At 41.5% G+C, this 14,098-nt stretch overlaps 1 protein-coding gene across 2 annotated transcripts in view; it reads right to left on the bottom strand.

Annotated features, from left to right (window-relative positions):
- The window catches only part of CASP3 (caspase 3), a 180,485-nt gene that overhangs the window by 159,110 nt on the left and 7,277 nt on the right, over window positions 1-14,098 (bottom strand). Inside the window, exons 6-8 of one of the 2 annotated variants that reach the window (XR_013774237.1) lie at window positions 12,360-12,535; window positions 11,754-11,871; window positions 9,996-10,758 (exon numbers count right to left, since the gene is read on the bottom strand). Coding sequence is in view for 1 of the 2 variants with exons in the window: in XM_079305675.1 (XP_079161801.1) it covers window positions 10,532-10,758; window positions 11,754-11,871; window positions 12,360-12,535 (521 nt within the window). In the remaining variant the exon portion in view is untranslated. Of the gene's footprint in view, window positions 1-9,404; window positions 10,759-11,753; window positions 11,872-12,359; window positions 12,536-14,098 lie in introns of those variants that run through there. The other variant, XM_079305675.1, reaches the window with a different exon arrangement.

Here is a 14,098-nt window from a genome sequence, read left to right as displayed (position 1 = left end):
GGGGTAAATGGTGAACTCCACTACAGATACCTTATCTCTTCAGTTATGGAGTGATCAGGACACAGTTGAAAGAGAAGCCTGAGGTAGAGGAAGTTGCCTTTACATTTTTACACTTTTTCAGCTCTTATCTTTGGGTTGCAGAGGTTCATGGCATTTTGCTCCAATTTTTTGCAGGGCCCTTGCCCAGAAATATCTTGTTGCTCAATGCCACATATACATTTACATCCATGCTGGAATCTCATTTCCCAGCTTAAGTGTGATACCACCATGGGGTTTTATTTCCCTTGCTATTGTGCTTCAATTGCAGGTGTGATTCCAAGGGACATGGCTTAGAGCTCAAATCCACAGTGAGGCCAATGTGTGGATTCCAGCAAATCTCCCCAAAGCTTCATATTTGTAACCTAAATGCAAGATAGTAACAAGTTTAGTGGGGTAATAATCAGTCTGGGAAATGTGGATTTTTTTAAAAATCACCTCCATCATTAAAATGAATGAATGGTAGAAGGTCACAGTGTCTCTGCATTGCTTTCATTCTGCTCAGCTGCACAAAGGTTTCAACACTGTCTCTGGGCTGCTGTAGCTGCCTGTGATGATCAGTGCAAGAACAACTCACCCTCAGCAGCTGTCACTCACCTTCCCCCTGGTGAAGAAACATGCACAGGAGCCACTGGCACCCAAAAAACCCTGATGAGACCTCACCCCTTCGTATGTGTGGCATGAAAGGAACATAAACAGGAAGCAAAAAGCCACAGGAAATTTGTCAACTGAAGTTTCTCTGTTCATAGAATTTGGTTTTTTTTTTTCTTGTTCTATTGCTATGTTTTATGTCAGTAAAGAGTGTTTGCTTTTTCACTCTGTTTAGACCTCGAGTAAGAAACATATCCAAGGTATTATTATCCCTTGAGGTTATGGATTGCTTTTTGTTCTGCCTCCTGTAGTGTTACAACCTGGTAATACCAAGCTCTAAAGATTCACACCAGGGGATGCTGAAACCCAGCCATAGGGACACAGCTTCAGAAGACTGTACCAATGGGAATATTGTATTGATTTAAATGGTTTGTAGAGCTTGGCACCTGTGAATGTTACTGTTGTCACTTGTGCATGCACCCAGTGGCAGCCTTCAGTTGCAGTATGTGTTTCAGTCACTAGGACAAGGCTGATAACTATTATTTTATTTTGAAGCAAGAGGGGAAAAAGGTATGTGCTTTGGTAGCATCTCTCTGAGCACTCTTTTTAATCCCTCACAACACTTCTTTTTCTGCTTCTCTCAGTAAAATACTCCAATCTATGATTTTCACAGATTTTACTGTTTTACTCCCAAATACTCCATATTTCTGTACTTTTCTCCTCCTTTTGTCTGGACTCACCTCTCCTCAGGGATTTCTTCATTCACAGACACAAACTCCATTCCATCTCATGTGCTGCTGACGCATTATCCTGCTAAACTGAAAACCAGGTTGTACTCAGAGGCAGGACAGAGTGAAATCTGAAGCTTCCAGGCCAGCTTCCATCCTGAATAATCTCTGTTGATCTGCCTGCTCCGTGAGCTGGCAGGGAAACAGCACAGGGAGACCTTAGCACCTTTCCAAAGCCTGTGGTGGACGTGAGCAGGGCTCACCTTCCCTGCACACCTGCCTGCAGAGGGGTCTGTGACCCAGGGCTTGCAGGGCACCCTCACAGCTACAGCTCTTGCTCAAGAGCTCCATGTCTTGGCCACCACCAGTGCCTTGCTGGGCCTCCCACAGGTGGTTTTCCCATGGACAGCTGCCTGGGGGTGGCTGTGCTTGTGGCTTTCCCAGCTCACCACTGGTCACTGCTCTATTCCTCTTACATCTCTCTGCTGCTTCACTGTTCTCTTCCAAACACTTTTAAATTTTTTTTTTTGGCATAGCTTTTTTGTCAATTTTCAAGAGTTTTCCTGGACCCCATGCCCACCAAAGCCATCCTTGCCCCACTGCCCAGCAACTGCTCCTCCACTTTCCTCCCAGCTGCCACCCCTATTTGGATGATCCTCTAGAGCAGAATCTTGTAGAGCTCCTGGTATCTCTACAATTACTTCTTAAAAGTCTTCTATACTAACTTCAGAAAAACCCATAGCAGCTCTCTTTCTATACTGCCCAGCATCATTTCCTTGCCTCCTTTTCTGTCCCACTGGTCCTTCCTGCTGTTTCCTCTGCTTCTGAAGTCACAGAGTCACATTTAGGGTGGAACAGATTTTTAAGATCATCAACTCCAATTCTTGTCTGATTACCATCTTGTCAACTAGATCATAGCACTAAATGCCATGTTCAATCATTTCTTGAAAGTCTCCGGAGAGGATGACTCCAAAGTTGAGGAGTTTGAGTTGGATGACTATAAAGTTTGAGGTTGCAAAGTTTGTGCCTTTCTGGGGACTTTCCTGAGCTTTCCTCAGCTCTCTGAAACAGCTCAGGTATGGCAGCAGCTGCTGCTCAAAGTGGTGGCTGACAGAATCAGCTGCTTCTGGGTACATTTTGTGCCCATCTCACAGGGCTGGGAGCAACTCTCAGCTAAAGCAGGTGCCTCAAGCTGCTGGGTCACTCACAGCTTGCACTTCTCCCTTTCCTCTTTTTCCCTCTGCTTCTGCCAAGCTCCATTAAATGCTGCCACATGAACACAATTAGCACTGATGGTTGACCTGAAGGTTTTACCTCTAATATTTAGGGCATTCCCTTACTTTTGGGTTTTGCTGATTGAGTCTTTTTTATTGCAGATTACTGTCGTGTTTTAACTCAAGGATAAGCCTGGCCCATGCCTGGACTGGGATCCCTCACAGTGACTGTCCTTCCTCCTTAATTTTCTCTGCTCCCTGGCCTGTTCCCCCTTGTCCCTCATCCCCAGTTTTGTAAGCCAGGCTGCTTCCTCTTTCTCCCTCTTCCTGGGACCAGTTTTTGAGTGTTATTTTAGCACTTCCCTGTTTCAGACTTGCTGTGCAGCCATAGATGATGGAGGTATAGCATCTTTAGCAGACACTGCAGTAACCCTCTGCTTCCAACTGCCTGTTGCAGCAGATCTTAATCTCATCAACAACTGCACAAACTATTTATAATCAGCTCTCTGATTACATTCCTTAGGTCCACATCCAAGTTTAAAGACTCAGAGTAGCTGATGCACTGCTGCAAAGCCTCCTCCCTCCCAGAGGTTTCCAGAGCTGCTGGTCAGTAGTTCAAGGCTGCAGTCAGAGGTGCCACCTTCTGACCTCCTGCTCAGGTCTCCCACCTCACTGCTGCCCTTCTTGCTTCCCCTGCCTCCCACAGTGGCACCTTTGGGAAAAGCAGATCAAAATGTGCCTGTGTTGGCATGGCCCAATGGGTAAAGCCTGCATTCCATATTCCCCAGCAGAGTGTCCCCAGCTCATCCAGCCCATGTCTGGCCCTGAGGTGATGCAGCCCTTGCAGAACCCAGGTGGTGACACAGAATCCATTGCCTGCCCTGCTGCTGTCCATCCCTGCAGCTCAGGCTGTTGTTCTGTCACCATCACAGAGCCAGGTCACTTTGAGCAGCTCAGGCACCTGCCATTTTTGAACTGATTTCAGTATGACCCAAACCCCCACTCTTCTTCTGTGGCTTAGAAAGTTGAGTGCCACCCTTTGGGCTCCCCTACAGAAACCTGGAGTCTTGTGGGCCACTGAGCTCTGTGCAGCACTGGCCCTTGGGGGTGATCTACAAGAAAGCTCCACTGGAGCAGGGCGCTGGCCAGAGATGCTTATACATCACACACAGGCATAAAATATGGCAGCTAGTGAAAGGGATGGAAGAACCTGGCTTTCATTTTGCCTTTGGATGTGGGTTGGTCACCCTGGTGGAGGGAAGGCTCTGGGATGACCTTAGTGCTACAATTTAATAGCTGAAGGGCTCTAGAAAAGCCTAAGAGGACTTTATACAAGGGTATGCAGTGATAGGACAAGGGAAAATGGCTTCAAACTGAAAGAGGGTGAATTTAGATTAGATAAGAGGAAGAAATTCTGTAATGCCCAGAGAAGTTGTGGATGTGCCATCCCTGGAAGTGCCAGGTTGGCTGGGGCTTTCAGCAGTGTAGTCTGGTGGAATCTGTCCAGGCCTGTGCCAGGGGGTGCTGAAACTAGATTATCTCTAAGGTCCTTTCCAACTCAAAACATTCTGTGAGTCTGTGCTTTCACCCAGCAGCAAGCAGAAGCTACCAAGCAGGGGCTGAGCTCCTGTTGTGCTGCTGGAACTCAGTAGAACTGGATTCTTCTTCTAATGCTTCTCCCATCTTCCATAGATCTCAGGAGACAATTTTATCATAGTACTGCATGCATTTTATATAGATTCCATCCAGGGAAAGAAAAGGCTAACCAAGAATTATGGACTCTTGGATTTAAATGTCAAGCCTGAAGGCAGAGAGATCAAAGCCCACCTGGGGTTATTTATTGGCTTCATGAGATTTTAATAACAGGCAGGCTGAATGAAGAAAGCTACACCTGTCGGATCACCAGTCTTACCAGCAGTCTGGGCAAAGGGGCCACATGTCAGCTGAGGAAGCCACAGTCTCCTGAGTGCATGTCCAGGCTCAGGAACTCCTGCAGAGCCACAGCATTCCCATCATCTGAAGGTGATCCCTCATCCAGAAAGCTCATAGCCTCAACCAAGGCAAGGTGGGAATGTGGTGAACACAAGGAGCAGGTGAGGATGAGGAGGCAAAGAAAAGTGAAGAGATTCAGAAGGACAAGAACTCTATGCAGAGAAAGTTACTCCTGCCTTCAACCAGCCTTTTTGCATTGCAGGAGAGGTATGGGCTGTGCATTTGAGGAAGTGGCTTTTAGCTGAATGGAATAAAAGGGAACACACAATGTTCTGTGTTCAGTATTAGAAGTAGACAGAAAGAGGAAATGCTTGTGTCTGTTAAGAAGGATCTTGCAAATTTAAATCACCCTGCCAGTGTTTACTATCAATCATGTTTTTATGCAGATGATGGTAAATTGCACACTGATGGCTGTTTTCACTACTCTTTGTAAAGGTCTTGTGGTTGAATAAATTGAACCAACATTTTTTAATGGTTGTGGAGTACTGTGGTTGGCACACCTTTGCATCAGATACTCTCAAATGACTCAGACAATTTTATTGCTACTTCATGCACGTTCTGGAAAACCTGTTACTGGTCATCTTTCAGAGGTAACAAGATGGATTTGCATGGCACCTTTCTGTATACAATCTGAAACCAGGAGGACCTATCAGATCATCTAGGTTGGTCTTGTACGTACCCCGTCTTATGGAATTCATTTGGCAAGTCTCTGTAAAGCTCATCATGTTCAACAAGACAAATATTCTGATCTGGTGCTCAGCAAGCAAAGGCAGAGCACCATTGCCAGTCCTTTGACATTGGGGGCAGCAGGGCAGAGCTATTTAACCTGATGCCAAATCTTGCCTGCAAACACTAAACAAAATCACTTTTGGAAAATCACTACTGTACATCCTATTTTCTTTTGAGACATTTTAATTATGCAACTGTCTTGATGACAGAATATCTTGGTCACTACTTTAGGAAAAAAAAAGAACATTATCATTTGTTAGGAGAGGACAGGTCCTAATTTTTTGGTTGGTGATTATGCAGGAAAATCCAAACATCAGAATTTGATTTGAAGACATAAAAATAAAATTAGGATCTTACAAGCTTTCTTCTCTCCATTTCCACTAACTGACTGTCATGATGCAGGCAAAGCAAGCTATTGCATCAGTCTTTTGTTTGAAGACCATCACCACAGATATGGCAGAAAACTGTTTTGGAAGGTACTGTGGATTTTTTTTATTAAATGTAACAGGACTGCCAGTGGTGTGACAGGGATCTACAGGGGGACATGCTCCATAGTTGGAAGTATTCTCTGTGTAGGTCTAGGGCAGCAAAGACAACACTTTTTGCCTCAAGATCAGCTGATTCTTGTTTACTCTGACGTGCAGTAAGTGTGGCTTTCTTGGGAAGCAGCAATACAATGTTCTCATATATTCTGGGATGCAAAAAACACATGAGCTGACAGCAACCTACCAGTGACAGCTGTGAAAGCGTCGCTCCATTCAGCAGCTTTTGGGTTTCATTTTGCATGACTCATCGGTGTGAGCTTTGGAGATTATTGTGCTATCTGCAGTGACACCCGGTGGTGGTGAAGCAGTAGTTTACTTCTGTTCCTGGTCCCTCAGAAATCCAGAGCTCTGCTGTGACTATTCTGCCTGTCTGCAATCAAGAGCAGAAGGAAACACCCAGCTGAAAGGTAGTTTTTCCTGGCAATGAATACCATTCCTTACCAAATATGAAGTGACCAGTCTTAATTTAGCCGTTTTTATTCATACTGCTAATATTTCTAATCACTAGATGTGATTTCATATGCATACTGCCTGGCTTTAGTAAAAAACCTCGTATTATAGTTAAAAATATGAATTGCATGTTATTGTATAGTAATCCAGTGAATGTATAGTAGTGCAGTTTAAAATTTAAGGAGAAATCACATAAACTGCCAAGAGCAATGCATCATGTATAAAAGGGGACCCAGTACTTGTTAACAGCCATATCATCATAGAAACAGAGAATGGTTTGTGTTGGGAGGGCCCTTTAAAGGCCATCTAGTCCACCCCTCCTGCAGCAAACAGGGATACCTTCCAGCAGACCAGGCTGCTCAGATCCTGCCCAATCGGACCTTCAGTATTTCCAGGAATGGGGCATTTCCCACTTCTCTGGGCAACCTGTTCCTGTGTTTCTTTCACCACCCTCATAACAAAAGAACTCCTTCCTCAAATGTAGTCTGAATCCACCCTCTTCTAATTTAAACCATAGTCCCTTGTCCTATTGCAACAGGCCCTGCAAAAAATTCTGTCCCCAGCCCCCTTTAGATAATGACATGGTGTTCTAAAGTCTCCCTGGAGCCATCTCTTCCCCAGGCTGAGAAACCCCAAATTAGTATTTTGAGTAAGTTCCATGGATTTTCTCATGGAGCAGAGTACTAGAAGTGTGGATTTTGTTCCCAAAGAAAGACTGTTTCCATGGGATTTACCAGCATTGGAGTCTGACTTGCCTTTTTTTTTCTTTTAATAAACTCGTATTTGAAGTGGCTACTCTGCAAAGACTGTTATAGGAAGAAGGCAGACTGACTGCATTCAAAATAAGGACCTGCTTAGCCAGAAGGGAGTATTTGACCTCCTGCAAACCAGACAGCACGAGTTGCCTCCTCAGTTTCAGCCTGGGTCTTTTACTTTATTCATTCTTCCATCACTTAACATTAAATGTGTTTATTCAAAAAAGAAATTGGTGTTGGTTTTCTTGGTTTGGTGGTTTTTCTTTTTTTGTTGTTGCTTTGTTTTATTAGAAAACAGTAAAATTGTTATGTGTGTCATATGCCATCTTTTCTAACTTCCTAATTGATTTTCTAGAGTTTGCAGTTCTGTTAGCTTTTCAAGTTAGCAAAATACTTCTTAAAAGCCTTCTGGACATGATTTAACTGATGATCCAGGTAGTCACAGATCTTCAGGTGAAAACAGGTGTTTGCTTTCCAGCTCACCTTGGAAACTCCAGCCACACTTGGCATGGAAGGTGTCCCTTGTGGAAGTGATGAACTGTTCACACCAGGGTAGTGCATTCACTTTGATGAAAGTGTTTTCACCCAGCCTTTCACCTGACTTGGTTTGGAAAGGAGGTCTGGTGAGCTAGTCAGCTCATTAGGAAAATGTGATCCAGTAAAAAGGTTGTATTTGGATAAGAGGCAATAGGATGAAAGATTATTACAAATAGAGTGTTTAGGAAAGACATGAGAAAAACAGGAGACAAGACATGAGAAAAAGGATGTTATCACCTCTCCCTCTGCTTTCTCCAACAGGCTCTGTCTCTACAAGCATGTCCTACAGACTGGAACACCATCTCTCCGAAGTATCTAGACACCTTCTTGGCATTGTGAAGGAATCTACTGGAGTAAAATGTGGCTGAAAGGACTTCATGGGAATACCTAATTTCCCAAGCCCTACCTGTATTAAATGATTGGTGCTCAGAGTATAGAAACTCAACAGAAACAGTTGCTTTCCAACTAGTCCTCAGAGAGGCTAGGTGAGGCTGGGTATAATTTCTGATTATTACCAATTCAGCACTGTAAATATGGCTGTGTTCAGTAAGATCTCTGATGCACAATGTGGTCTACACTCTAAGTCTGGTCTCATTCATGACTACACTTTAACAAACAGTGCAGTTTATTGGAGCAACAGGCAATCTAACAGATTCCTGTTAAACTGCCAGTGACAAATTCACTAGGCCTACATAATCTCTGAGACAGTACAGCACTATGTTTAAGTGCTTGCAGGTATGCTCTGTGCAGGTGGAAATCTCACCAGAGATGTCTCTGTTTTAGGGAGGAGAGGAGCAAGCCCATCAGCTTGTCTGCATGGTGGTTACACTCTCATCCTCTGCCATGGAGGACTTCAAACACTTTGGGAGAAGTGAAGGTGAGACTGTAGTCAAGTATCCTGTTACTGTCATCATGAACAGTGAGATGGTGCAGCCACTTCATATATAAAAGAGGGATATGGAGAGTCAGAGAGACTAGGAAGGCTGTGGGTCACACTCAGGGTGGAACATGCACCACTCCTTCCATCTGGCCAGTTGCAGAGCTAAGGTAAGATTAATGACAACCCCTCACCCCCATCACCAGGCCATCATGCCAACTGAAATCCCTCCAGCAGGTATCTCATGGCTGCAGGCCTCATTCCTCCAACTGGCTACTCACTATAGCCTAGCTTTGGTTTTGTTTTGCTCTGTTTTAAGGACCATTGGAAAAACTGTACAATAATTTTCCTTTAAAGGACCAAGATGAAATAATGCCAGAACTTATTAAATCTAAGGGAAGAGCAAACTCTGTGACAGGAGTTTTTCATACCAAAATAACTAAGAACTCACGGAACATTCTTATGCCCCATTACTCTGAAGCAGATTAAGACAAATTCTGTCAGTAATCTACAGCATATAACCTTGCAAATGCTTGTTGTAATTCACAATCTACAAGAGGCCTATTCAATTTTTCAACAGGAGCATGGGCAAGAATCTGCCCAGAACTGAAATTTCAATGGATTAAAATAGACCAACCCTCTCTCACAGAACATTTCTATAAGAGAGACAGGATTGCTCCTATCCAGCAGGCAGTCATCAGGGAACTCATCTACAATGTTTAAAACTGCCTCCTCTGCCTCCCTTTTGAACCTGCATTTCCTAGGTCTCACTCACTACTACCTGGCTATACAATTGCATACAATGCTTTCAAGTGGATCCTTTTCAATTTCAGCTGGTAAACTCGATTGAGGAAAAAGAACAATAGTAATTTGAGGGATATAATTAATGTTAAAATAATCTGTAAAAGCTATCAGATCCTAAACAAATAACACACACAGAAAAGCATGATACAATCTAGGAAACGGTATTTAATTAAAAAAAACAAGTATGAAATGCCTCTGGAAGTGAGCATCAATTTGCCAACATTGTTTTTGCTACACAATTTTAAAAGTTTCAAGTCTTGTTTCGCAAGCACCTATAGTAATTTCATATTTTGTCTTCCATTAATCTTAAAAAGACTGTTGCAAGTTGAAATATCAGCAAAAATGTTTTGCAATTTTGTAGAAGTCTGCTTCACAAAACTCAGACTCAAGAGATATAAATTTACTATTTGTTAACATATTTTAGCTAAAGTTTCTAATTAACTGAGTGGAATTAGCATTAAAAAGGAAAGTACCAGAAATCTAGGTTTTCCCACAGACTACATGTGGTATGCACAAAGCCAACCCATTCTTATTTAAGGCTAAAAAGAGGAAATCAGACTGTTCAGAATGCAGACTTCCTTTTGCACAGGTTCTTGTAGCCCCAAATATGCCCCAACAGCTCCACCCTCAGGGACCTGCAGGAAAAGACATTTTGGAAGACTGGTCCCTTGGGCACTCAGCTTCAAGGTCAGAACACAAAATTTATTTTGAAACAGCTACCATGTTGATATTTTTACTGTACTCAAAACATGCTTCATAATTGTATGCAAAAATATGAAATGGCTGTTTTCCACAGTTCATGCCCAATAGTGTAGAAATAGTTTAGGTTATAAACTAACCTAAACTTTAAGAACTTGAGTTAAGAAGAAATGTGTGAAGACACTACTATCATATTACCATCACTGACACTCTGAATCTTCTTTGTAAGATACAAAACCAAACTATTTATAAGAACCCTTTCTTTTCTCTGCCCCTTCAGCAAAGTGAAATATAGCACCAAACAGCTCCAAATAAACAATCTGATTTTTCTTCAGGTCTCCTCTTCCTAATTTTTTGCAATATACTCAAAGCACTACTTTCAAATCTGCTTCAGCTACTCAGTTTTGCATTTCTATGGCATACTATGTTTTACTTCTAACAACAGACATACATCTAACTTTGAGACACTTCATTGTGCCTCACACAGTAGTGAACAGTTATTCAGACTTAAAAGTTGTATTCTGTACTAATATTGCATATAAAACACAGATAAAAAAACATGAACTGGAAAATTTTAGGAAGGGAAATAGAATTCTTTGGTGAGCATAGAGACAATACATGGAATCTGTTTCTTTGCATTAAAATCTTGTCGAGTTGAGCAGGACTCATACTCTGCCACTCTGCGATTGACACGAGTTAAAATCTGCATGAGTTCAAGATTCTTTGCATGTTCCTTCAGCATTTTACACAGTGACTGAATAAACCATGAGCCTTCAGCTGAATTCCTCCAGGAGTAATAGCCTGTGGAAGAGAGTAATGTCAAAATGATCAGCCTTTGATACAGGACAGGTCAGCAACTAGGAGAACAACACATTGTTTCCAATATCAATGTTTTAAAATAAAAACTCAAAACCATCAACCAAAAACATTTAGATCTTATAATCTCCACAAATTCAAACTCAAATTTTTTTTTCTAATCCTGTCACCTTTTATAATCTAAGAAAACCTACAGTAGGAAGAAAATCAAAAGGCAGGAAAATTATCTTCTGCTGCAGCAATCTTAGTTATTAATCACTCACTACTTTTCATGGGGTACACGAATACAAGGAGGAGGAGACAGTACTTCTGCTAAGTGGAAATGTAAAGGAATAAGAAAGTCTCTGCCACTACCAATTTTGCTTAAGGATGCAATGCAAATACATTATTTGTTAAAAGACAAATAATATGCTGGTACTTATCATCCACTTCTGCATATCTGATTGTTTTGTTCTTTCAGAATATTATCTTTTTCTCTTGCTGTAAATTATTTGCATAATTTCAATTAACTGAATTTCCAGCAGATGTACACTTGAGGGTTTTCTAGTGAGAAGGATATATTCAGGGTTTGGTAGGGGTTTTATAGGAACTGAGAATAGCAACTACCTCAAAACAAAATCAAGTCAAATTAAAAAAAAAAAAAGACTGAGGGAAGTCTATATATATTTCCATGAAAAAGTATATTGGGTCTGGCTGAGCAGGAGTTCATTTTCCTACAGCAGCCCTCACAGTGCTGTGCTCTGCACTGGTAGCTGGAAAGGTGTGGATAACACACCAGTGCTTTGGCTACTGACTCCCCAGCATTGCCCCCACCAAGGGGCTGGGACTGGGCAAGATCCTGTGAGGGGACACAGCTAGCACAGCTGACCCAAACTGACCAAAGGGACATTCCATACCAGAGAAGTCACCCACTGACTGGGTCCAATTCCAAGTTGCAATTTACAGCATGAATACAGGCTGACATGGATACAGTTCCTCACCTGGGGCTGTAGAATAGGCATACAGGAAATCTGCCTCTACTGGTATTTTCTGACACGTTGATTCTTCTGGTCCACTGTCTGTCTCAATACCAGAATCTAATTCTGTCCCTCTACAGGCCTATTTGGTAGAAAGAAGAATGGAAAATAATATTAAAATAGAAAAGTAAAGGCAGCCATCATTATAAAAACACTGATATTTTGTGTTTTAAAAATTATAATATCATTTTTGAAAAACTGCAAAAATAACAAATTTATGTGTCTCATTTCCATTAGGCAAACTCAGAAGAAAAGTAGTAACATTTATTTAAATCAACGACATAGTTTGGGTAAGATAGATATTAATACAAAAGTGTACTCAGCCATTAAAATATTTCCTAAGATTGTATTTCATACATACAATTAATGCAATGTCAGCTGTTCTAAATACAGCCTTCCTAACAGGGAGAATTGTGCCACTTCAGACCTAAAGAGAATCTTACTCTGAAAGTAGTTCCATTCAAATCAATTTTAGAAAGGATTCACTTTTTGCACTAATAATTAGTGGGAAATAGTATTTTTATTTAATTATCTGGTTGCTTTGATGATCATTGTTCAGCTGTACATCACCTGAATGAAAAAGAGCTTGGGTTTTCCTGCTAAACTTCTGCACCTGTCCCCTCTGAACAGGCTTGTTAGTGCTTTCAGTTCAAGAGGCCCATCTGTACCATAGATCAATCCTTCATCGCCGTGGCTTAGCAACACGCAAACAAAACTGCTTCGCTTGCTGTGATCTTCTTCAGAAACTGAGAGGAAAAAGAGAATCATCTTAACCTTCTGTACTCTCTAAAAATTCAAAACATTTGATTCTTCCTATGTCACAGAAGTCTTTAAGAACTAATTTGCATGTTTATACACCTCCAAAGAATTTTCACTTCTGAACAGAAGAAGCCTGCCTACTTTACTTCAGGAGGTTGGGCACTGGAAATCCCAAATTCAGGGCCAGCCCTACCCATTGCAAGACACAGAGAGAGCTAGGCCAGGAATGCTGTAAGGAGACAAAAAGGGTATTCCCACAGTGTCTCAAAGTCTGAATGATATACATGCAATATGTATTCATGCAATAATGGTCAGTCTTGTGCTCTGGGATTGTACTGAGAATATCCTGAGTTTTGGGATAGAATGGAGAAGCCCTACCTCTCTTTCCAATTGGGTTGCTTCAGCTACTTAGATTACATGGGAACTAAATGTAGCATGACAGTTGTTGCTGTTCCTGCAGGGACTTAGTAATAGCAGTACACTTCTCCCTTTCACTTCTTACTTGTAGTGAGGTCTAGAAAGATTTCTGAATCCTCTTAATTTTGTACTTATGTTATTTAAGCTTCATATAAAGTGTTTGTAGTTTTATACTTTTTTTCATCTTGTGGTATACAAATAGCATAGAATTTATATTCTCCAATGGCTTTTGTTGCCTGACATTGTGGGAAATGTGCTTAAGGATCAAGATGATTTTTGCAAATTTATGAAAAGATACAAACAAGATTAAAAAAAAGATTCAAAAGAAATTATGAGTGGTAATTCAAAAAGATGCAAGAGTTTATAGATAAAAAGTGAAAACAGTCCCTAAATCTGAAGACTTACTGTTTAGTGCTTAACAAAACACTAAATTTCTGTTCTGGAAGAAATTAATTGTTTCAACTTTACTCAAGTGATGTACACTGAGGCATCTCTACAATTTATGGACAAGCACTGCATTTAGAAGAGTCACATTTTCAGCTACTGTTAACAGACCAGCTGCAACAATACTGATGAATTAACTATGCCTGGGAATATTTTCTGGCATAAACATCAACTGGCACTAAGGAACCTGCAGTGTTAGCAAACACTTTCATTAAAAAAATAACCAACCAGAAAACAATAAACCCAAACAAAACTAAACACAAAAAGTAAGACCATGATTGCTGCAGGCTAACTGCTGTTGGGAATAATCACTGGAATACTTTCACTGTTTAAGTATGGTCTGGGAGAGCACTAGTGGGCATGAGTCCTCCCTCCATGGCAGGGAACTTTCCTACAGCTGATTAGAATGGCCCATGTTTCAGGACTACTGATACCTCCAGGCACCATTTAATGTATGGGTCTAGATATAGCCAAATCCAAACAAAGCAGGACTAACATAGGAGTATAAAGCTCTCACTTGAGAGAAGGGTGTTTTGTTTCACAAGTTAAACAAAACATGAGTTGTTTATCCAAAAGAAATTCAGTCCTCACACCTGCAGTTCTGATCCCTCAATGAGAGCCCCTCTCTGGGCCACACCACTAAGCATTAAGCACAGAACCCCTCTACCCAATCTAGCAGTTTTCCTTCC

The sequence above is a fragment of the Erithacus rubecula genome (genome assembly GCF_903797595.1).
Source record: "Erithacus rubecula genome assembly, chromosome: 5".
Lineage (NCBI taxonomy): Eukaryota > Metazoa > Chordata > Aves > Passeriformes > Muscicapidae > Erithacus > Erithacus rubecula.
Note: the sequence above shows the minus strand (reverse complement) of the source record. Positions and strands in the feature narration are given on the sequence as shown.